The sequence below is a fragment of the Nannobrachium achirus genome, assembly GCF_963921795.1.
Source record: "Nannobrachium achirus genome assembly, chromosome: 1".
NCBI lineage: Eukaryota > Metazoa > Chordata > Actinopteri > Myctophiformes > Myctophidae > Nannobrachium > Nannobrachium achirus.
This window is the reverse complement of record NC_137810.1, coordinates 39,036,583-39,059,561: the sequence shown is the minus strand read 5'-3', so window position 1 is coordinate 39,059,561 and position 22,979 is coordinate 39,036,583. Positions and strand designations below refer to the sequence as shown.

The 22,979-nt window shown below is 41.8% G+C and overlaps 1 protein-coding gene across 1 annotated transcript; it reads right to left on the bottom strand.

Annotated features, from left to right (window-relative positions):
* Positions 1-304: 304 nt before the first annotated feature.
* comp (cartilage oligomeric matrix protein) lies at positions 305-22,046 on the bottom strand (the record flags this gene model as incomplete). The annotated part of the gene is made up of 18 exons (XM_080721898.1): positions 305-363; positions 1,095-1,234; positions 2,196-2,368; positions 3,396-3,592; positions 3,987-4,035; positions 4,121-4,299; positions 6,596-6,789; positions 7,254-7,306; positions 10,310-10,428; positions 10,581-10,740; positions 10,969-11,076; positions 11,607-11,711; positions 12,172-12,324; positions 13,790-13,867; positions 14,757-14,894; positions 15,261-15,409; positions 16,447-16,572; positions 21,980-22,046. 18 exons carry the CDS (start codon positions 22,044-22,046, stop codon positions 305-307), a joined length of 2,247 nt encoding a protein of 748 aa, XP_080578024.1.
* Between the last annotated feature and the right edge of the window lie 933 nt (positions 22,047-22,979).

Here is a 22,979-nt window from a genome sequence, read left to right as displayed (position 1 = left end):
GAAAAGAAAATATACAGTTGAGACATTCAATAATATTCTGCCAGTATTGTTCTAGACATAAACACATTTGAATAAAGAAAATGGCTCATTTGGTACAAACACATTGGATACGAGATTGTAGAACATTGACATATTTCAGAATGTCTTCAGATCTTTTCTCTAGTTTACATTACTGTATAATCTGATGTTCGTTTTCTCAGGAACCCTTCCAGGCAGGCAGAGATTCCAGTGTCGGAATACTGTGGAATTTTCTTGAAGCCCAATTGAAAATTAGAATGATTTCCTAGACTCTCTTCTCCCTTCATTAGGACACCAGTCGGACCTGCTGTGCCCTGTATGTGTCAAAATCTTCAGGCAGAGTATCTAGAGAGAGAGAGAGAGAGAGAGAGAGAGAGAGGGGGAGGGATAACAAGGGGATTAGGGGTGCAGTTAATTTAACTAATCGATTTAATCTCTTGATTAAAAATAGCTGATCTACAAGCTCATTTACAGAGTGATAACTTATGTTATATAGGCTATTGTTTTTCACAGACATGAGCAGTTTGTGTGCCTGGAGATGATGACTTGCGAGCTGACCAGAGAGTTTGAGAACCCCAGCTTTGTTTAGACCAAGGGTTTAGGGTTCCCAAACTTTTGAGGGACTTGGAGTAGAACCGCTGCTCCTACACTTGGAAAGGAGTCAGGTTAGGTGGTTCGGGCATCTAGTACGGATGCCCCCCGAGTGCACTCGGGGAGGAGACCCTGTGGCAGACCAAAGACCAGATGGAAGGATTATATCTCCAAACTGGCTTGGGAACGCCTCGGTATACTCCCTGAGGGAGTGGAGGAAGTTGCTCGGGATAAGGAAATCTGGAAGTCTCAGTTGGAACTGTTACCCCCGCGACCCGATTGCAGATAAGCGGTTGAAGATGGATGGATGGATGGAAACTTTTCAGGCTTCCCCAAACTGAACTGGGGATGACACATATACTGTATGTTGGTTTGTTTACTTTTGTGTGAGAAAACAAAGTTCCACATTAAGCTAATCATCTCTGGGAAGCCCCCTGAGTGTTCCGACCCACAGGTTAAGAAGCCCTGCTTTAGACTCTCCTCACCGTTGCAGCGGTAGCGTAGGTTAGCCCAGATGATGTTCTCCTGGGAGAAGCAGAAGACCCCCAGCCGCCCTCCTCGCATGGTGGTGTCTATGATGATGCCCGTGTCTGCCACCATCTGAGGACCCTCGTAGAAACGCACCCTGCAGTGCACAGACACCCAGTTCACCAGGAACCACCGTTTACATGTAATTTAATCAACAACAACAAGGTAGGAAGCCATATTAGAATGCATTATGACATTGATCCTACTTACGTGTAAAATGTGCATTTACTCAAGTACTGTACTTGTGTACAATTTTGAGGTATTTCTACTTTACTGGAGTGTTTCTTATTTTCAATACTTTTTACTTCCACCACTACTCAGAGTCAAATATTGTTCTTTTACTCCGCTATAATTATTTGAAAACTTTAACTAGTTACTTTTGCAGATTTTGACTGATTGTAAAACATACATTGACCACTTCACCCTAATTTAAACTCTACAAGCTCACAATGCGAGTTTTATACCTGTTAGACACATGACAACTTGTGTTGTGAAAGGGTGCATAATTATACGTTTGGTACTTTAAGTATATTATGATACCAATAATTTTACTCAAGTACATTTTTATTTCCAAACTTTTACTTGTAACAGAGTGTACTTTTAAAAGAGAGTGTAAACAAATGTATTACTTTTCCCCCCACTGCCTGGCTGGCACAAACTATTTGCAAATGGGGGTCCGTGGCCTATAATGCATATCGATTTGTGGGTTCATGTGAATTAGCCAGTAGCTATGCCCCTAGCTCCCCTAAAAGCTTTTGTCCATTGCTAGCTTAGCAACCGGCAGCTTGCCAAGGCTGTTGCCAAGGCAAACCTTGGCAAGCAGGAAGTTATTCTAAGCTAGCATTGGACAAAAGCTTTTTGGGAGGGGCATAGCTACTGGCTAATTGACTGACTGATTGAACACATTATCAGACAGAGGTGCAAACGGCACGAGGTACAGCCATACATTTGGGCTAAAAGAATGACACAAAACATCCGGGGCACTTATTTCCATTGTGTTCCTATAGTATGCATTCATAGGACCACAATGGACGTTTGAGAACCCCAGCCCGTCGTACCTGATGTATCCGTCAGCAGGTCTGTGCTGGAGGAACCAGCGGTACGAGGTCTTGTCCTTCCAGCCCACGTTGCGAGCGTCTTTCCACAGCAGCTTCACCTGGTCGCTAGTGTCTCCGGTGTGCCACAGAGAGTTCCTCAGGTTCTCCCCTGGACCTGTGTTGGACTTGACAGCCTGGGAGGGGGAGGGGGCAACGTCACTTTAGAGCACTGGTTCTCAACCTTTTCAGGCTGCGACCCCCAAAATAATCATATTTTAACTGGGGACCCCCCACCCTGAGGAGCACATTGTAGAGGCATTACATTTTGTATAACACAGTTCTATTGTGAAAATAGCAGATCTTGCGAGGCGTTGTGAGCATGTAGATCGGCTATTTTCACAATTTCTGCCAATGTTTACTTTATAATTTTAGAGGTATTAAAAAGTCCTTAAATTGTCACTTTAGAAATGTGCAGATACCCTCCATAAACTTAAACTTTAAGCTGGTTTGTTTACTGTTGAGTGAGAAAACAATGTTGCACATTAAGCCAATCATCTGGGGACCCCCCAAAATAATTTGTGGGTCCCGACCCACAGATTGAGAACCACTGCTTTAGAGCACTGGTGGTGGTTCCCAAACACTGGGACGCAGGGACGTGCAGAGAATGTTAGAGAGGCAGGGGCTGACATTTCTAAAAGGGCCTTTTGGTGAAAGTGCGACGTGCTGTGAGCTTGGAGGTCTGCTATTTTCGATACTTGATTTCTACACAGAATGGCAATTCTTTCAACATAAGACACTGCCTTCAGTTATGGCATGGAACGAGGGCATTTGCATTTCTTTCACCACAGTCATGGTCTGGAGAGGGCACTTTTTTACAGGTGCGATAAAGGGCAGGGGTTCAAGCCCCCTTTGATGTCTATCTATGTGTGCACATGCCCATTTGTGGGTCACGGACCAGTTTTTATAGGTCACAACTTGAGTAGAAATCCCATTTTCTTTTCCTACATTTAAAGAAATATTAATATTTCAAAATAACATGTTTTAATATATAATAAAAGAAAATTTAGATACATCTAAAAACTTCCATAAAAAATATAATATTTAAGAAGTAGTGAAAATAGCATGTACAGTATTTGGCTCTCATTTATAAAATAAATGTAAATATCTTTTTATTTTGTCTTTTAAAGGTGCCCAGAGGTCCCACTGTAGCAGTTCCATTACCTTCAGTTGAATCCCAGGCTCTGCCACAGCCCTGAAGGGGTTGGCCTGCCAGTAGATCTGCTCCACCTGTTTCCACATCACCACGTAGAAGCTGGACGAGTCCTGGTAGCCGAAGATAAAACCTGCGTAGTCGTCGTCCGTTACCGTGTTCACGTGAAACGTCCCTTCAAAATCTACTCCACTGAACGCAGTGTAACCTGGTTGGAGATAATTATACATAATTACATGAATGCATACTGTACATACTACATACAGGACATACATACTAGAGGTGCAACAGTTATTTGAACTGATTGATTTAACTGATTATAAAAATAAATATTGATTTTAAAGGTTAATCACTCTAGTTTAATCGGTTTAATCAATTACGGTAAATATAAAAGTCTATTTTCATGTTGATTCCTTGATATATTATACATTTTAAACATAATTATTAAACAAAAACATGATTAATTATTTGATTAGTCCAAAAAGTAAAGAAATAGTTGCTGGCCCTCATACATACATGCAGACAGACAGACAGACAGACAGACAGACAGACTGACTGAAGACAACTTGGTCTTCATTATCAAAAGTGGTCGATGCTCTTACCAACAGCCAGCCCAGGGTCACTGTTCATAGTCTGGACAATCTCTCTGCCCTGGAAAACAAATTGGTTTAATTCATTAATAAAACATTTGAAAAGTCACAGAATAAAAACCTTAAGTGTTTAATAAAAGACCCACCTGATTCAGCACCACCCAGTTGGGGTCGATCTGTGCGTCTCCCTCGGGGTCCAACACGACAGTCTGGTACTCCCTGAAGTCGGTCAGTGTGACCTCGGCGTTCTCTGGACACACGTCTATGGTGTCCACAATCGTGTCGTTGTCAAAGTCCTTCTCACAAATGTTGCCCACTCCATTACCTGCATAGGACCACAAGACATACGTTACCCATCACCTGCACTGTGGTTGATGGTTGGAGGATTTTGGATAGAGGGACATATACAGCAGTATCACAGTCCTCTTGTTCGTAGTTAGTACGTATTTGTTTAGCATCTACCAATAGTGTCTTCCTACAGGGGTTGTTTGTTTGTTTGTTTGTTTGTTAGTTAGTAATTGTTTAGTATCTAGTTAGTTGGTTAGTTGTTTGGGCCTACCATCAGAGCATTCCTGTAGATTGTAGATTTGTTTTTAAAGATTACCGGTAATTTTTTGGGCTTTTATGCCTTTATTGATAGGACAGTAGACTGACAGGAAATGGGGAGAGAGATGGGGAGTGACACGCAGCAGATCTCGTCGGGATCAGGACTCTAACTCACGACACGCTGTCAGGCATCGGAGCCTATGTTGTATGCGCCTGGACCAGTAGTCCAGCGGGGAGCCCCCCTTCCTGTAGATTGTTGTTTGTTAGTTAGTTACTGTATTTGTACTTGTTTGGTTGGTTAGTTAGTTACTTAGCTACTTAGTTGTAAGGACCTATCCTCTGTGTCTTCCTGCAAAGGGTTGTTGGTTAATGGTTAGTTAGTTGTTTAGTTAGTTAGTTGGTTGGTTAGATTTTTGGTTAGTAGTTAGTTAGTTGTTTAGGACCTACAGTACCATCATCATCTTCCTGCAGAGGGTAGTTAGTTGGTCAGTTAGTTGGTCAGTAGTTAGTTAGTTGTTTACAGTACCATCATCGTCTTCCTGCAGAGGGTAGTTAGTTGGTTAGTTAGTTAGTTGTTTAGGAGCTACAGTACCATCATCATCTTCCTGCAGAGGGTAGTTAGTTGGTTAGTTAGTTGGTTGGTCAGTAGTTAGTTAGTTGTTTAGGACCTACAGTACCATCATCATCTTCCTGCAGAGGGTAGTTATTTGGTTAGTTAGTTGGTCAGTAGTTAGTTAGTTGTTTAGTAGCTACAGTACCATCATCATCTTCCTGCAGAGGGTAGTTAGTTGGTTAGTTAGTTGGTCAGTAGTTTAGTTAGTTGTTTAGGACCTACAGTACCATCATCATCTTCCTGCAGAGGGTAGTTAGTTGGTTAGTTAGTTGGTCAGTAGTTAGTTAGTTGTTTAGGACCTACAGTACCATCATCATCTTCCTGCAGAGGGTAGTTAGTTGGTTAGTTAGTTGGTCAGTAGTTAGTTAGTTGTTTAGGACCTACAGTACCATCATCATCTTCCTGCAGAGGGTAGTTAGTTGGTTAGTTAGTTGGTCAGTAGTTAGTTGTTTAGGACCTACAGTACCATCATCATCTTCCTACAGAGGGTAGTTAGTTGGTTAGTTAGTTGGTCAGTAGTTAGTTAGTTGTTTAGGAGCTACAGTACCATCATCATCTTCCTGCAGAGGGTAGTTAGTTGGTTAGTAGTTAGTTAGTTAGTTGTTTAGGAGCTACAGTACCATCATCGTCTTCCAGCAGAGGGTAGTTAGTTGGTCAGTAGTTAGTTAGTTGTTTAGGAGCTACAGTACCATCATCATCTTCCTGCAGAGGGTAGTTAGTTGGTCAGTAGTTAGTTAGTTGTTTAGGACCTACAGTACCATCATCGTCTTCCAGCAGAGGGTAGTTAGTTATAGTTAGTTGGTCAGTAGTTAGTTAGTTGTTTAGGAGCTACAGTACCATCATCGTCTTCCTGCAGAAGGTAGTTGGTTGGTTAGTTAGTTGGTCAGTAGTTAGTTAGTTGTTTAGGTGCTACAGTACCATCATCATCTACCTGCAGAGGGTAGTTAGTTGGTTAGTTAGTTGGTCAGTAGTTAGTTAGTTTTTAGGACCTACAGTACCATCATCGTCTTCCTGCAGAGGGTAGTTAGTTAGTTGGTTAGTTAGTTGGTCAGTAGTTAGTTGTTTAGGAGCTACAGTACCATCATTGTCTTCCTGCAGAGTGTAGTTAGTTGGTCAGTTAGTTGGTCAGTAGTTAGTTAGTTGTTTACAGTACCATCATCATCTTCCTGCAGAGGGTAGTTAGTTGGTCAGTAGTTAGTTAGTTGTTTAGGACCTACAGTACCATCATCATCTTCCTGCAGAGGGTAGTTAGTTGGTTAGTTAGTTGGTCTGTTAGTTAGTTGTTTAGTAGCTACAGTACTATCATCGTCTTCCTGCAGAGGGTAGTTAGTTGGTTAGTTAGTTGGTCAGTAGTTAGTTAGTTGTTTAGGAGCTACAGTACCATCATCGTCTTCCTGCAGAGGGTAGTTAGTTGGTTAGTTAGTTGGTCAGTAGTTAGTTAGTTGTTTAGGAGCTACAGTACCATCATCATCTTCCTGCAGAGGGTTGGGGATCAGGCGGCAGTTGTCAGGTCCAGGAGGCAGCAGGTCAGGGATTCCATCGTTGTCATCGTCATCATCACACTCGTCTCCTTTACCGTCCTTGTCCGTGTCCAGCTGGGAACTGTTCATGACAGCTGGACAGTTGTCCCTGGAGTCCTGGTGGCCGTCACCGTCACTAGAGAACAAAGATTATTTTAGGAACATGTGTTCTAGAAATGTGGTTCTAAAACCTTTTCATTTCAAGGACCCCCAGAATCACTGGTATAATTTAGTCCAGTAATCTAGTCCATTCGTGTGTGAAGACTACCTACACTACAGTATAACCGGCACAGTGGTCAACGGTTTAGAGAGACTTTTCATTTAAAAGGTGGTAGCTTAAAAATCTAAAAAAAAGACAGTGTTAGTTAGTGTTAGTGCCTGCTATACGCATTAGGGGTGCAACAGTTAATAGATCTACCTGTAATCAATTTAATCGATCATATATAATAAAAAAAAAGAATTGTCTGATTTACAAGTTCACAACACGTTGCAATGAGACACGCTGTCGCTGAGAGCTTATACTGTAGCTCATCTGTTTTTGCAATGTTTGTGCAAATCACTTCTCTAATGATTATAAAACTGTTCAGTTAAATACATTACCTGTCCTTGTTGGTGTCACATGGGTCGCCAATCAGGTCATTGTCCTGATCCAGCTGATGGACAAATAGGGGAAATATTGTCTCTCTGGTATTCAACAACAATAATCCCTCAGTGAACATTAATTAATTCATATTTCAATTTAATATAATTTTTAACTATTCATCAGCGTGATTGTTAGGGCGGGTCATACTTTTTTTATTTTGGAAATCCAAACGTGTTGGGTGTCCATTTAATGTGTTTTTTGATGGAGAATTCAAATATGACATTATTTTTGTGATAGGACAACTCTAACCTACATTAATTTGCATTTTTAAATTGTTAATTGTACCCGTTCTATCTCATTTATAAGATAGTAAAATCCAAATGAAATCTTAACATGTGGGGTGTCTAAATTATCTGTTTCTTTATGGGGAATTCAAATATGGAATTCTTTTTTGGATAGAATAACTCTAACCTACATAATTTTGTACTTTAAAAAGGGAGAAATGTGCGATTTTTACCGCTTTTAGGATATTATTATATCCTAAAGACACAAGGGAAATGTTTTATAATGACAAAGCCAAATCAAATGTACATATTTATTAACCATTTAAGTGCATAACAGTGAATACACTTATGGATATCAAATATCACTTCCAGAATGTTGCTAAGTTGAACAAGTCCTGCTTTGGTCAGCCTTGGACATCAGCCTCCTGCTGGTATCCTGATCCCTGATACCTCCATCCCTCTTTTCCTGGGAGAAGTAAAGTATTGGAGGAAGCTTCAGTCACCATTTTGACAACCTTCTCAATACTTTGGATGTGGCATGGCCAATGGGGTACCTCCATGGGGGTGTTGATAACGTTCTTCAACTCTGAGGTGTTTATTGTACAGCTGTGAGGTGGCTCTGCACATCTTCTGACTAGCTAATCATTTCAGCAATGCTGGAAGCATCATCATTGATCTCAGGTGTCTTTCTGCTTCTTACTGAGGAGTAGTTGCTGCCAGGCTCACTGGCATCACTACAGTATTGCCAGTGAGCCTGGCAGCAACTATCTGTTCCAATACCCCAGAAAAAGGGACTAAAGAGGAGCCACATGCAGAGCAAATTGCCAAGCTTTTTGCATGGCTGAGAGAGAGGGGTTTTGATTAGACCTTAAGGGCCATTGGAGGGGACTCAACAAATCTTAACACTGGTGTCAAAGCTGGAGTAATGCAGAAGCTGGAGCTGCACCTATAGACAGAAAGCTGGTCTGGTTGGTGAGTGTATTATCGTCCACGGATAATACACTCCAACAATGTATTCCACAATAGATTGCCGTTTTTTTCTTTCCTCTCAATCCATGCTTTGACACCCAGAGCCTGAGAAGTCTGTTTGCTGTGGTGAGCCAGCGGCTGTGGTTTGCTGGCCCAATCTCCAGCAGAGCCAGGAACCACTCCATCCCTGACTGCAGAAACAATATGATAGCCATAGTGTTGATCAGTCGAGAGATCTTCAATAACTTTGGCAGGCAGCTCTGTAGCTTTCTTATTGGTCCAGACAATGTGTTGTCTGACAGATTAGGACCATCGAGTTCAACAATGACCACCTGGCGGAGGGGAAGTTCACCAGTGTGTAGGCTCTTCACCAACCAGACCAGCTTTCTGCCTATAGGTACAGCTCCAGCTTCTGCATTACTCCAGCTTTGACACCAGTGTTAAGATTTGTTGAGTCCCCTCCAATGGCCCTTAAGGTCTAATCAAAACCCCTCTCTCTCAGCCATGCAAAAAGCTTGGCAATTTGCTCTGCATGTGGCTCCTCTTTAGTCCCTTTTTCTGGGGTATTGGAACAGATAGTTGCTGCCAGGCTCACTGGCAATACTGTAGTGATGCCAGTGAGCCTGGCAGCAACTACTCCTCAGTAAGAAGCAGAAAGACACCTGAGATCAATGATGATGCTTCCAGCATTGCTGAAATGATTAGCTAGTCAGAAGATGTGCAGAGCCACCTCACAGCTGTACAATAAACACCTCAGAGTTGAAGAACGTTATCAACACCCCCATGGAGGTACCAAAGTATTGAGAAGGTTGTCAAAATGGTGACTGAAGCTTCCTCCAATACTTTACTTCTCCCAGGAAAAGAGGGATGGAGGTATCAGGGATCAGGATACCAGCATGAGGCTGATGTCCAAGGCTGAGTCAAAGCAGGACTTGTTCAACTTAGCAACATTCTGGAAGTGATATTTGATATCCATAAGTGTATTCACTGTTATGCACTTAAATGGTTAATAAATATGTACATTTGATTTGGCTTTGTCATTATAAAACATTTCCCTTGTGTCTTTAGGATATAATAATATCCTAAAAAGCGGTAAATATCACACATTTCTCCCTTTTTAAAGTACAAAATTATGTAGGTTAGAGTTATTCTATCCAAAAAAGAATTCCATATTTTAATTCCCCATAAAGAAACACATAATTTAGACACCCCACATGTTAAGATTTCATTTGGATTTTACTATCTTATAAATGAGATAGAACGGGTACAATTAACAATTTAAAAATGCAAATTAATGTAGGTTAGAGTTGTCCTATCACAAAAATAATGTCATATTTGAATTCTCCATCAAAAAACACATTAAATGGACACCCAACACGTTTGGATTTCCAAAATAAAAAAAGTATGACCCGCCCAGATTATCATTCATGAGGACTAGTTGAATGAGTTGAATCAATCAAATATAAAAGCATTCTTTTGAACGGAAAGGATGAGACCAAGCTGAACATGTTAGTGTTAAGCTAATGGCTGTACATAATTAGCCAGTAGCTATGCCCCTCCCAAAAAGCTGTTGTCCAATGCTAGCTTAGAATAACTTCCTGCTTGCCAAGGTTTGCCTTGGCAACAGCCTTGGCAAGCTGCCGGTTGCTAAACTAGCATTGGACAAAAGCTTTTTCGGGAGGGGCATAGTAGCTACTGGCTAATTCCTTCCTTTCACTTGTGCAGTTTATATCGTATGCTACCACATGAGTGCGTTCATTGACCCAAGTTCTTTAATTCATTTCATAATAGCTGGTAGTACTGAATAGCAATAATGTCACCTGATCAGGGTTGGGGACATAAGGACAACTGTCACAGGCGTCTCCCACTTTGTCACCGTCCCGATCCTTCTGGTCAGCATTAGGGACCCTTTTACAGTTGTCCATGTGGTTGAGAATTCCTATAACAGTCAACACAGTGGAAGAGAGCATTTATTGGTTATACAAAGTGTTGGTGCTGGTCTCGTAGAACAGTTTTTTTCCAGCGGGTTCCACAGATAAATATTGTGAAAATAGCAGCTCTACACGCTTACAAAAATACACATTAACTAACCGTCACCATCGATGTCCTCGTCACATTCGTCTCCCAGTCTATCTATGTCTGTGTCTTTTTGGTCGTTGTTTTTGATGGCGCGACAGTTGTCACAAGCGTCACCGAAATCATCCTCATCGATGTTCCTTTGATCTACGTTGGGCACCAACACACAGTTGTCCTGTCCAGAACCATGAAGGCAGATTTGGAGGATAAATGACATTACAGCACATACTGTAGCATTCATGGAATTCACTCTAAAATCAGTAGCCTAATGGCATTTAAAACACACAAAGAGCTTCTGTTGTTGTTGTTTTTATTATTTTCTCATTTCATCTCATCAAGTGAACTGTATATGACTGTATATGAGTAAATCTTTTGAACATGTATTTATGATGTATATAGGAACCTGTGTGTTGAGGATTCCATCTCCATCAGCATCCTCATCACAAGCGTCTCCTTCGCCGTCTCTGTCTGCGTCTTCTTGACCAGAGTTTGGCACGGTTAGACAGTTATCCTGGAACAAGAGAACCAATGTCTTAAGTATAACCAAATGGCCAAGTATAATAGAGATGTATTAATGTGTTCAGGCTGGGAAATACAGTAGCCTACATAGACAGAATGAGACTCACTATCGTCTGGGATTTTGGATATCGGAATATGATATGGCAAAAATGTTGTCTTTTACTGATTTTAATCACCTACGCCTTTTTTCTACTCAAAATGACTAAAGAAATGATGTACAGTGAATCCTTCCAGGACAGCTGGACTGCACACAGTTTGACACACTACAGTAGCCTACACATAGACCTTACATAATTTCCGTATGTTATAATAATAACAATAATAATAATAATAAAACTTTATTTGTATAGCACTTTTTTAAACAAAGTTACAAAGTGCTTGTACAAACAACTGGTCCCTCTATCAAGAATGATTCATTCACTACATAATGCATTAATAATATTCACTCATAATTCCTTCCAGATGGCACTGATGTGTGTTTGCATGTTTTTCCTGAACCTCCAGAACATCAGAGTGACTCACCTTGGCACAGTTCCTCTCAGGACATTCCAGCTTCTCGTCAGGGAATCCGTCGATGTCTATGTCAGGCCCACACAGGTAGCCGTTTCCTGCCCAGCCCACTCCACACTGCAGCGATGGAAAAGGGTTGATGTTATACATGAGTGTACACACACACACACACACACACACACACACACACACACACACACACACACACACACACACACACACACAGCTTTGATGGCAACATAACTGTAATATATCATATCGTCGCTCTCGGATGGAACCATTGTATGTCCAAAATGGTTACTTTTCAGGAAAGGGAGGGGGGGGGGGGGGGAGAATGTTTACAATGCATCTATAGTTATTATTTAGTCACAAGCTCTTGTTAATATAGTATGTTTCATTGATTCAATACTTACAAAACCCAAAGACACACTTAACTATTTTCACTTCCAAAGTGACAAAGGACATCACCAATTTCTTCCAGAACAGTGCTGTGGTGTAATGTGGTAAATCAATCTGACCTGACCACTATATCGCCCCCTAGTGGGGGACAGACTGGACACTAGTGCTCTGAACTGACCTGACACTCGATGGCTCCCTCGCGGTGGACGATGCACTCCGCACTGGCATGGCAGGGGTTGGGCTGTCCGTTCCCGCAGGCCCTCTCTGGCTTACAGCCACGCTTCTGGTCCCCAACGTAGCCTGGCTTACAGGGGCCACACCTGAATGAGCCCTGAGACAGAGAGACAGTCAGTGATTCTATCCTTTTGAATTTCAAGGACTCCCAGTGTGATATGCATTAGGTCACGGATCCCCTTTGACACCATTCTTTTTGACTCTCTGGGACCCCAATCTACACTGTCAAATGTTCATTTAACTGAAGTGCTCTTGAGCAAGGCACTGAACACCCAACCAGGGACGTGCAGAGAATGTTAGAGAGGCAGGGGCCTTTTGGTGGAAATATAGAAAATAGCAGACGGCTATTGTCAGTGCTTGATACCACACTGAACTAAGCATAATCAAGTCAATACTGAAGATGTAGCATAACGGCATTGGATTTCTACACTTTCAATTGCAATTCTTACAACATAAGATGCTGAACTCAAGTTCAGGAGAGTTTGGACAAGGCAATTTTCTTAAATGCTGCCTTCAGTTATGGCATGGAAATTGGGGCATTTGCATTTCTTTCACCATAGTAAAAACTGCATTCGTGGTCTGGAGAGGGTACTTTTTACAGATGGATAAAAGGCAGGGGCTCAAGCCCCACTGTTCCAGTGGAGCTGCTCATTGGCTAACAGTATAAAACTGTGGTCGGGATCGACTGGTCAGCTCATAGTTTTTAATGTGTGTGTCTATGTGCAGGGAGCTGAAAATGAGTATAGGCCTACTTGTGCTCAGCTACTAACCTGGGTAAATAAATAACAAAAAAACAAACTATTACAGGTCCATTTTATTCCATTTTTACACTCTCAGAGTTAGAGTTAGTAGCTACAGACCCATGGGGGACCATTTTGACCCCTTGTGGTCCCCGGACCCGAAGATGAGAGCCAGTGTGAGACAGCACAGCAAAGTACAGATACAGAGTGAAACTAGAAGCAGTGCTCTTCCGAGCACAGGTCTCCACCAGGCCACACAAATCGGCCTGTTATAGCGCCACCATGAGGCTGATTTAAAAAATGTGGGGCAGAGGTTCTGAATTAGCATCCAGGGAGTGTGTGTGCTCAGTTTGGCATCGATCGGGCCAACGGCGCCGGAGATTAGCTGGTAACAACCAGGCCACACAAATCGGCCTGTTATAGCGCCACCATGAGGCTGATTTGAAAAATGTGGGGCAGAGGTTCTAGATTGGCATCCAGGGAGTGTGTGTGCTCAGTTTGGCAGCGATCGGGCCAACGGTGACTGAGATTAGCTGCTCACAAACTGCGAGGACGCACGGACGCACGCACGGACGCACGGACGGAGGGGAAAACATACTCTCCCTCAGCCTTCGGCTGGTGGAGACAATAAGTAATATGAGACACACACATGCAAATATCTGCTAAAACAGACCATCTACAAACTGCCTTTTAGTTTTTCACATGTCCAGAATAGGGATGCTAGCTAGAGTTCATGTGGTTAATATGAGAACAAAGCTAAACTGCCTTAATCTGTGTCAGATACTATTGTGTAAACTACTGTAGGAAGGTGCGTAAACTTACAGGAGTGTTCATGCAGATGGAGTTCTCCACACAGCTTCTGTTTTTGGGACCGTCACACTCATTAATGTCCCTGCACACCTTTAGGAGCAGAAACAGACAATTTGATTGATTGATTAATTGATGTTTGTATTAACATAAAATTCAGTATGTACTAAAATAACACAAACAACATGCTAAAAATGGAACTTGTTACAACTCAACTAATTCATGGTCATAATTAGGTCCAGCTGCTGTTCAGCCAGCTCTTCGACTTACCGTTAACAATGGAGCTATAATCAACTTAAAGAAGAACAATTCCAGTTTCTGTTAACTCACTCTATGACTCATTGGTGGGCTGTGGACAGTTCAGAGAGTGGGACTGATACTGACAGACATGCATATTTCTAAGAACCTTCGGATGAAAAGCGGCAGTTGTAACATTTCAAATAGTTTATTTGGTGGGGCAGTCGAGCATTCAGGTTATTTGGTGGGGCTTTGCTCTCTCGTGCCCATACCTAGATCCAGACCTAATGACACCATCGTTGGGGATTCCAAGCTACAAACTATTAAAGCCTTTCTCTTCCTGGAAAGTTAGCAGGCTGAAATAGAAGCCATTGCTCTTGCCTTTTTGACATGTGCAAACCTGCCTAGCGATGATGTCACTGGTAGCCAGGTTTCTGAACTGTCCAAAGCCCTCCTCTGATACATACACCGAGTAGACAGAAACGGTGCCCATCTTGTAATGAACATTAGTAAGGACTGATTATATGAAGATAGATTGAAAATGGGTGAAGTGGTTCTTTAATGCTTGCAGCTCGACGGGCTCGTGAGCTTATATATCTGCTATTTTTCAATAGCTAAAGTATATAATAATTAAGGCCCCTCCACCTTGGACCCTAGTAACTCAGTCCCACTTCCCCCCACTTGTGACGCCCCTGGTCCCCGGAGCCCACTTTGAGGCTCTATGGAGGGTTGATTCTACAGTCACCTGTTTGTTGGCAGTAGCGTAGGCCAGGCCCACTCCTTGCACCACCGGCCCAGTCCAGCCTGCAGGACACGCCCCGCAGCGGAACCCTGGAGACGTGTTGATGCAGCGCACACCCATGTGGCACGGCATCACTGTGCACTGCACACACACACACACACGCACACGCACACACACACACACACACACACACACACACACACACACACACACACACACACACACATGGTTACACTTACAGCCATCAACTAGAAATTTAAATAAAATGGGCGGGCTGTGAGCTTGTCGATCGGATATTTTCACTATTTTGTGTGACACCATATAAAACAAGGATCAAGTACATGGTTAATCAGACTAAAACAAATGTGACTTTTTTGCGTCAATTCGTTGATGTATCAAATAATTATCCGCCTATAAAAACCTACGATTCTCGAATATTCGATTCATCGAAGACATAATCGATGGAATAATTACAACAATATGTCATTTCAGCATCCTCATCCTCACCTCATCCACATCTACGCAGCTTGTTCCGTTGCCCACCGTGCCATCAGGACAGGGACCACATGAGATGCCGTCCACCGTCTCGGTGCACTTCTGCCCGGGGGGACAGGGGTTGGGGATGCACGAGGGACGAGGGGGCGTCCCTCCCATCGCTGCACAAACACAACACCATGGGTCAGTGATCTGCTGTTCATGCTTCTGTTCTGCTGCTCCTTTCATTTTATTCACTTTGATGCACTAAAGCAGTGGTTCTCAAAAAAAGGATCAAGGACACCCATCTGAAAATAATTTGTGCCAATCAAAAATGTCCTTGAAACATTTTCGATATGTTTAAAATATTTTAAGGATATTTCAACATATGAAGTGGTTAAAATGATTGTGATGTGGTATACTTTTGCTGAGGACCCCCTGGAACCCCCAAGGACCCGTGGGTGGGGTCCCTGTACCCTACTTTGAGAACCACTGTAAATGGTAAAATGGTAAATGGTGCATTTATATAGCGCTTTTATCCAAGGCGCTTTACATAGATTGTGCATTACATTCACCCATTCACGCACACATTCATACACCGGTGGCGGAGGAAACCATGCAAGCCACCAACCTACTCACCGGGAGCAATTAGTGGTTCAGAGTCTTGCTCAAGGACTCTTCGACATTAACTCAGGGGGAGCACGGATTCGAACTGGGAACCCTTCGTGCTAATAACGGTTTCGCTACCCCTGAGCTATGCCGCCCCACTGTACGAAAGCACTTTGTAACTTTAATCTGATATGGTTTTTTTTTGTCTCAAAATAAATGTTAACTTAATGGTGTACAAATGGAACCAAAATGTACCTATTTTATTTGGACAGGACGATGCACATTAATGAACACTAAAACATGATTTATGTAATTGCATACACATGATTAAGTTGTAAATATGCTGTATTTAGCCTCAGCTCATTTCCATCCAAAACATACAAAAATTAAAATAGAAAACACTCAATTACAATCAGACAGAGGCATATTTTAAAATAATAATAATAATAATAATTAGAAAGCCCAACTATAGATTTTTTCACAAGTGCTTCCATTTGTAGACTCTCTGAGTTATGGGGATCCTTGAAATTAAAAAGGCCCAGATCCACTGATCCAAGGCCAATAAATCAGCATTTAGTGATGTTTGTCCAGTTGGCCTATATATACTCACCACATGCTTCACACTCCATGACCGTGTTCTTCAGGAAAACTATCTCCTTGATCTGCTGCTTCAGAAGTTCCTTGATCTCCGCCAGGGCCATGTTGGTTCCTTTGATCTGATTGATAATTTCTCCATCTGAATCACCCCAAAAATTGAACATTAATAAGCGATTAGCAGTTAAAAACACATTCCACCATCACGCCAATCATTTCAGCATCCTTAGCGCATTACTCCCAAAATGAAGGGATGCATAAATGAATGTATCAAATCTGTACATTAAAGACCAATCTTTCCAGATTCAATATATCCAAGTTATTTGACCACCAGGCCAGAATTTGACTAGAGTTAGATGCATACCTTTACACTAATTGGAATATCTACATTGGCAATTGCCATGGCAGTATACATGAGTGAAAGTATTGGTAATCCACACACAGGCCATAACCTTGCTGTTAGTCATACAGCATCACATTTCCTCAAATCTTTATACCTCTAGAATATATTGAGCACGACACTTTTTTTATGTTAATGTCTAATGAGCTTTTCAAGGAGTGGTCTTTTTAACCAATGACATGAACCCAGTGTCCTTTTTCCTGGGACCAGCATTCAACAAAAACAGTCGATCTACGCAACGCATAGTAGCCTGGAAGTTGTAGATTGGATATTTTCGCAGAGGAGATTATTTGATGTAGAGGGACATTCTAGAGGATCTAGTATAGAGCCCTGGGGGATCCCCGGTCAAATATAGGATTTAAGTAGTTAAATCTGTTAAATCCTGGTAATGAGACTAAATTAGTTGATATAGAGGATAACACCATTGATTATTTCTCAGTGACTTATGTGGGGACATAGGGGGCATCATTTGTTCATGTATTTTCTTTCTTTGCTTCTATTAACTATTTTCACTCACTTAGCTCTTATTCTTAATAATCGTAATCAGTTTCGCCACATTGCTTCGTTGCTGTGTTAACTAAACTAACCTGAATTAACCTTTTTACCATGCGTGTGGACGGTGGAGAGGCAGGCCACCATTCATCATGTGTACACTATGTTCAGACAGACTACACTGCTCACTAATGCTCATTATTTATAAGATGGTACCATTTCTATCTCTGTGTCACAGAGGAGGGCTGTAGAAAGTTTATAAACCTGCCTACCAGTGCAGTAGGCAGGTTTGGTCATTTACTGTAAAGTTCTTAGTGCAGGACCCATTATCATACTTGGAGGCCTGTCTACAACTATGACAGCACATCAATGACATCAAATTATCCCCTTAATGTATATGGGCAACACGTGAGTGACATAAAATAGAATCAATTCAATGATAAAACATCAATCAATGTCTAAATTAACGGAAAGGCTCTTCAAGAAGAATCTTGATATAGCATTTCTTTAAAAATGGTGCATAGTAGAATAGAGAAAAAGGGAATAGAAAGCGCTCTCGTGAATGAATTCTCTGTGCAGCACTCAACTGTCTGGCCTTGGTTTCTCAACGCACACAAACATGCACACACGCACACACAGAGACATGTTGTCTGACAGAAGAATATGCAGTTCTGGAGAATCGTTTGTTAACCACTTAAACCTTATTCTTAGTTTAGCAGAGTCTCCCGGGGGCTCTAGCCTTCTGTTTCTGCTCTACACTAAATATATTAGCTGAAAATAGCAGTTTTGCTTAATGTTCACCCCAGGATAGGGATGCTAGGCCTAACATATACTGTATAGTATATACATTTATTTCGTTAAAAAGTTAAAGTTCTCTATAATCATTGCTATATTGTGTTTGTTCAGTAACAGTCTAGGTCTATATACCCATCTCTCTGTTAAATAAACACAAACTATATTTTCAGGTGGGTTCCCAATCTTAGCCAATCAGGAGAATACCCATTTATTAGCTTCAATTTTATAGAGTTCCAATTGGGTCTGCTCACTGCTTTGTTTCATCACTCTAGTCCCAATTTCAGTTTTTTAACTTTATCCTGTATCCTGTAAGAGGTCTCTCTCCTGATCCAATGTATTCACTAAAGAGTTGGAGAGACATGGAAGACTCCTACTGAACAAACACTCAATGACAGTGATTGCTATCAGAATATAGAGCTATTTAACACTAAGGGCTGTATTTTGATTGTCTTAAGTACTACGTAGCTCTTATGGCTTAACTTGCCTGTCCATACTGTCTCCGACCACAGAACCTTTTGTCAGAAAGGTCCAGTTCAACTACAAAATGACGTCACTTGCATTTCACTGAATTAGAGTTCGGAAAGCTGCATGGTGGAAAGTTGGAACTCTCAGATGAAAAGTTTGGTGGTCGGTGACAGTATGTACAGGCCTTTTATGGCATCAATCAAAATACAGCCCAAATAAAAAGACTTATGGCACCGTTCACATTGTACATTTTACTGCATCTTTCACATTGTGCATTTCTGTAAATGAAAGATTGTTTTGGCATGACAGAAAAGGTTCTGCTGATTCCTCCCCAAAAAGCGGAGTCTTTTTTGTTTTAACTAAGAATGGTGGAGGGGGTGGATGTTATTTCAGACTTATAGGAATGACAGACCTGGGAGCAGACTGGGAGGCTAGTGTGATGACGGGGTCTTTATACCAGTTCGCTTGTAAACGCTGCCGGTCTCGTTTTTGATTTATTACCCAAAAAACGTCGCGTTTACACCTGGTTGTTGGTTCGTTTTTCTGCGTTTAAACGACAAGTTGACAACGTATGAATCAAGCAAAATGTGTCATGTTCCCACTCCAGCCTACATAGGCCTATACTGTGTATTTACCCTTCAACTATAAAATATAGGCTATATTGTTTTTAATGAGACATGCTTTGTAATTAGGCTATGCTCCCAAATCCATATTATTATCGTCTGTTCGCATATTCAATGAGTCCCGCAAAAGGAGGTTTTTTAGCGAGGTGAAGTGAAACACCAACAAAAGTCACCTTTTGTTGGTGTTTCACAAGATGAAGGTCGGAACATTTATAGCCTATGGAGCATATTTCTGGACATTATCTACAGGGATGGGCAATGTAAAGTGAGTTCTGTCTTCTATCTGCAACACAGAAGTATAACGCCATGCGAGGCAGCGAACGAACGGAGTAGTTTACAGAGGCACATATGGGTATGGTAGTCTACCATACCTTGATTACAAGGGGAAATAATAAAATGTACCTATTAAAATAAATTCATCATGCCTGTTGCTAAGTATTGGCAACATGACTGTCTTGCAGCGTGCCTTCACACGTGCAAGACCAGACAACAGTCATGTTGCCATACCTTAGCTCTTACTGAACTGACGCACTGGTGCACTGGGATGCGGAATTTGTTTAATTTCGCTGTTTTAATATTTAAATGGTATGATGATGATGAAAGCAACATGCGTGCCTTAAGAGGAGGCTGGACGCACTGAGAGAAAAAGCGAAATAGCCGATCTGCAAGCTCATAATGGACATGATTTCTTTGCCTAGAGGAGAGGGAGCGAGGATATAAGTTTTTGTGATTATGATGTGGAGTCGTGGTCTCTGACTGACTGGACAGTTAGGTCTAACAGTGGACTGACACTGGACTGTTTATTCTGTCTGTCTGTCTGTCTGTCTGTCTGTCTGTCTGTCTGTCTGTCTGTCTGTCTGTCTGTCTGTCTGTCAGCAAGACTCAGCATATTACAATATTACTCACTCATTAGTCCGCTCGCTGCTTCTGTGATGAGATGCGGTCACGGTGCGTGAAGAATTAATCCAGTATTTGTTGGTGAGAAGTTGAAAAGGGGGAACGCAAAATAGTCATTAATCATTAGTTTGCTTAGAATTGAATACCAATCCATAGCCTAATGGTTTAATTTAACTTTGCGGAGAGGAGAGCTGTTGCAGCTCCGTCAGGCTAGGCTTCCAGGTGCGACTCGTAATTATTGATCATCATCTGACCTACTTCTGCTGGCAGTTGTAATTGATTATTTTGTCTATAAACCAATAAATGTTTTATAGCCAATAGGCTATAGACATTTTTAAAAGGCTTTCATAAACTCCTGACATTTTTCAAATGAGGTTTGGGCTAATAGATCACTATGTGTTCAGTTTAGGCTATTTTCTGGGTTTTAATTAGGCCTACAACAACACAAATAATAATAATAATATTTTCGGTTAGTCTGACAGACTGTGACACTGTTATGCAGCATGCAGGGGAGGGGAGCAGGGGAGGGGGTGCTATGACATCATCGCATTTTCACTCGCGGCCGATTTCCTATATTACATCGGTGCGAAAACGATGCGAAACCACAGAAATGCACTTTCAGAGCCGAATTCCGAAAAGTATCGGATTGGGTCATAAAAACGCGTCTCCGTGTGTCAAAATGGCCGAATCAATAGTAAAAACTATCGTCTACTAAAAAATCGACCTCATGTAAAGACGACCCTATGAATGTTTTGTAGTTCTGACCCCTCAGGTCAACTCCTATTGTATGCCTTCCTCCTACGCTGTATAACATGGGGGGGGGGCTCTATATTTTAAGAACATATTCCTTTTTAAGGTTTGTTCCAAGAGTGCTGCATCAACAAGCTGTGCGCCATTTACAACAACGAATGTACAAGTTGAAAATACAAGTAAAATAACATAACTATTGCACAAACGGGCTACTACTGATGTACTATGCAGATGTATGTTGGTTACTTCCATATGTTATGTATGTTTAGATACATACTGTATGCTTTTTCCTTGGCAACAAAGAATGTTATTATACTACAGATGATAGGTTTTATGTTTACCAAGCATTATAGTTACTACTTGACTAGATTTAATTAGTTGCTCTGCATCAGGTAAATGCCTAATATGCTTAAACAGTTTGTCCTATCTGACCTGGCTATTCTCTCTCTCTCTCTCTCTCTCTCTCTCTCTCTCTCTCTCTCTCTCTCTCTCTCTCACTCACTCACTCACTCACTCACTCACTCACACACACACACACACACACACACACACACACACACACACACACACACACACACACACAGCTCGCACTCACACACACACACACACACACACACACACACACACACACACACACACACACACACACACACACGCACGCGCGCACGCACACACACACACACACACACACACACACACACACACACACACACACACACACACACACACACACACACACACACACACACACATCCTCCAGGGAGCAGTGCAGGGATGTGTGAAGTGGGAAAAGAAGTGTGTTCTTCCCATCAGGAGCATCTCTGTTTGCTGAATAGATTCCAGAAGAGGAAAGCTTCTTCTAGACGTGGAATGTACTGGAGTCACTACATCTGATCCTCTTTCACATTATGTCTGACCACCTTTTCAACAAACCTGCTGTTCCTATTTTGGCACTACTCACTATAGGCTAAATTGTTCGATACATTTCAAAATAATTCAAACATAGAGTCAAAGAATATAAAATTTTAAAAATGAAAATATAAAACGTTAAAAAGTTGGTGTTGTTTTAATGTTATATTATCTGATAACCTCTCTTACTGCAATATGAAGTGAAATGTTGCACTCACCCCTCTGTCCTGCTGCGGTTTGTTTATCCACACACAGGACCCCAAGCAGCACCAGACTCCACAGCATGATCCTAAATGACCCCCAAAACGAGCTGAAGACAAGACCGAGACCCCTGCCGTTCTGCTCTGTCCAACAGAGACCCACCAGCCTTCAAAGCACTGAAGAAGTTGATCTCCTGCCCTGCCGAAAGAAGGTTTCCTTTGTATCAATGTGTATGGCATCTGAAGTTAGCCAGCAATCTAGTCAGGAATTCTGACCGATGAATAGGTGTGCAACAGTTAAGCAAACAAATTAATTCATTATACAAATAATAATCAATTTAATTATAATAATCGCAATGTGACGCGTTGTTCTGAGCTTGTAGATTTACTATTTTTACATAAAGTAGGGCTTAAGTGGCTAATCAGACTAATCACATTTTTTTTATTATCAATTGTTTCTTGTTGAGTCATTGATTAAAAATAATATATATATATATATATGCTTCTCGGTTATCTCTAAGAAAATCATGGATAGTTACAGCCATTCTGTACCTCTGAAACAGGCGAAAGGAAGAGTTGAGTTGCTGCAGTTTGCGGATGCAGAGCAGTGGGTCTCTACAGCAGAGCTGTGCTGAGGTCCAGTCCTGTATCCTGGGATCAGTTCATGGAGACAACTCCTCTTCCAGCTCTGTCTGTCTGTCCCCTCACAGAAGACTGTTGGAGGTCCTCCTTTCCTGCTGGGCTCTTATAGCCCCCACCCCCACCCCCACCCCCATCACTACAACCTGCCCAGGGAGTTCAACCCACAACCACTCGGCTACCGGGAATTATCAATCATGTCGCACTTTTTAGAGGAATTCGGACGAAATTCAGATCTGGCCTGGAGTTGATGTTAGTTATTTTGGCAACAGATGAAAACGTTTCAGTTGCGTTGAGGGCTCACTAGTGGCTCGTGTACATTATGAGTGTGTGCGTGTGCGTGCCTACATTCGAGTGTGTGCGCATGCGCTCATGCATG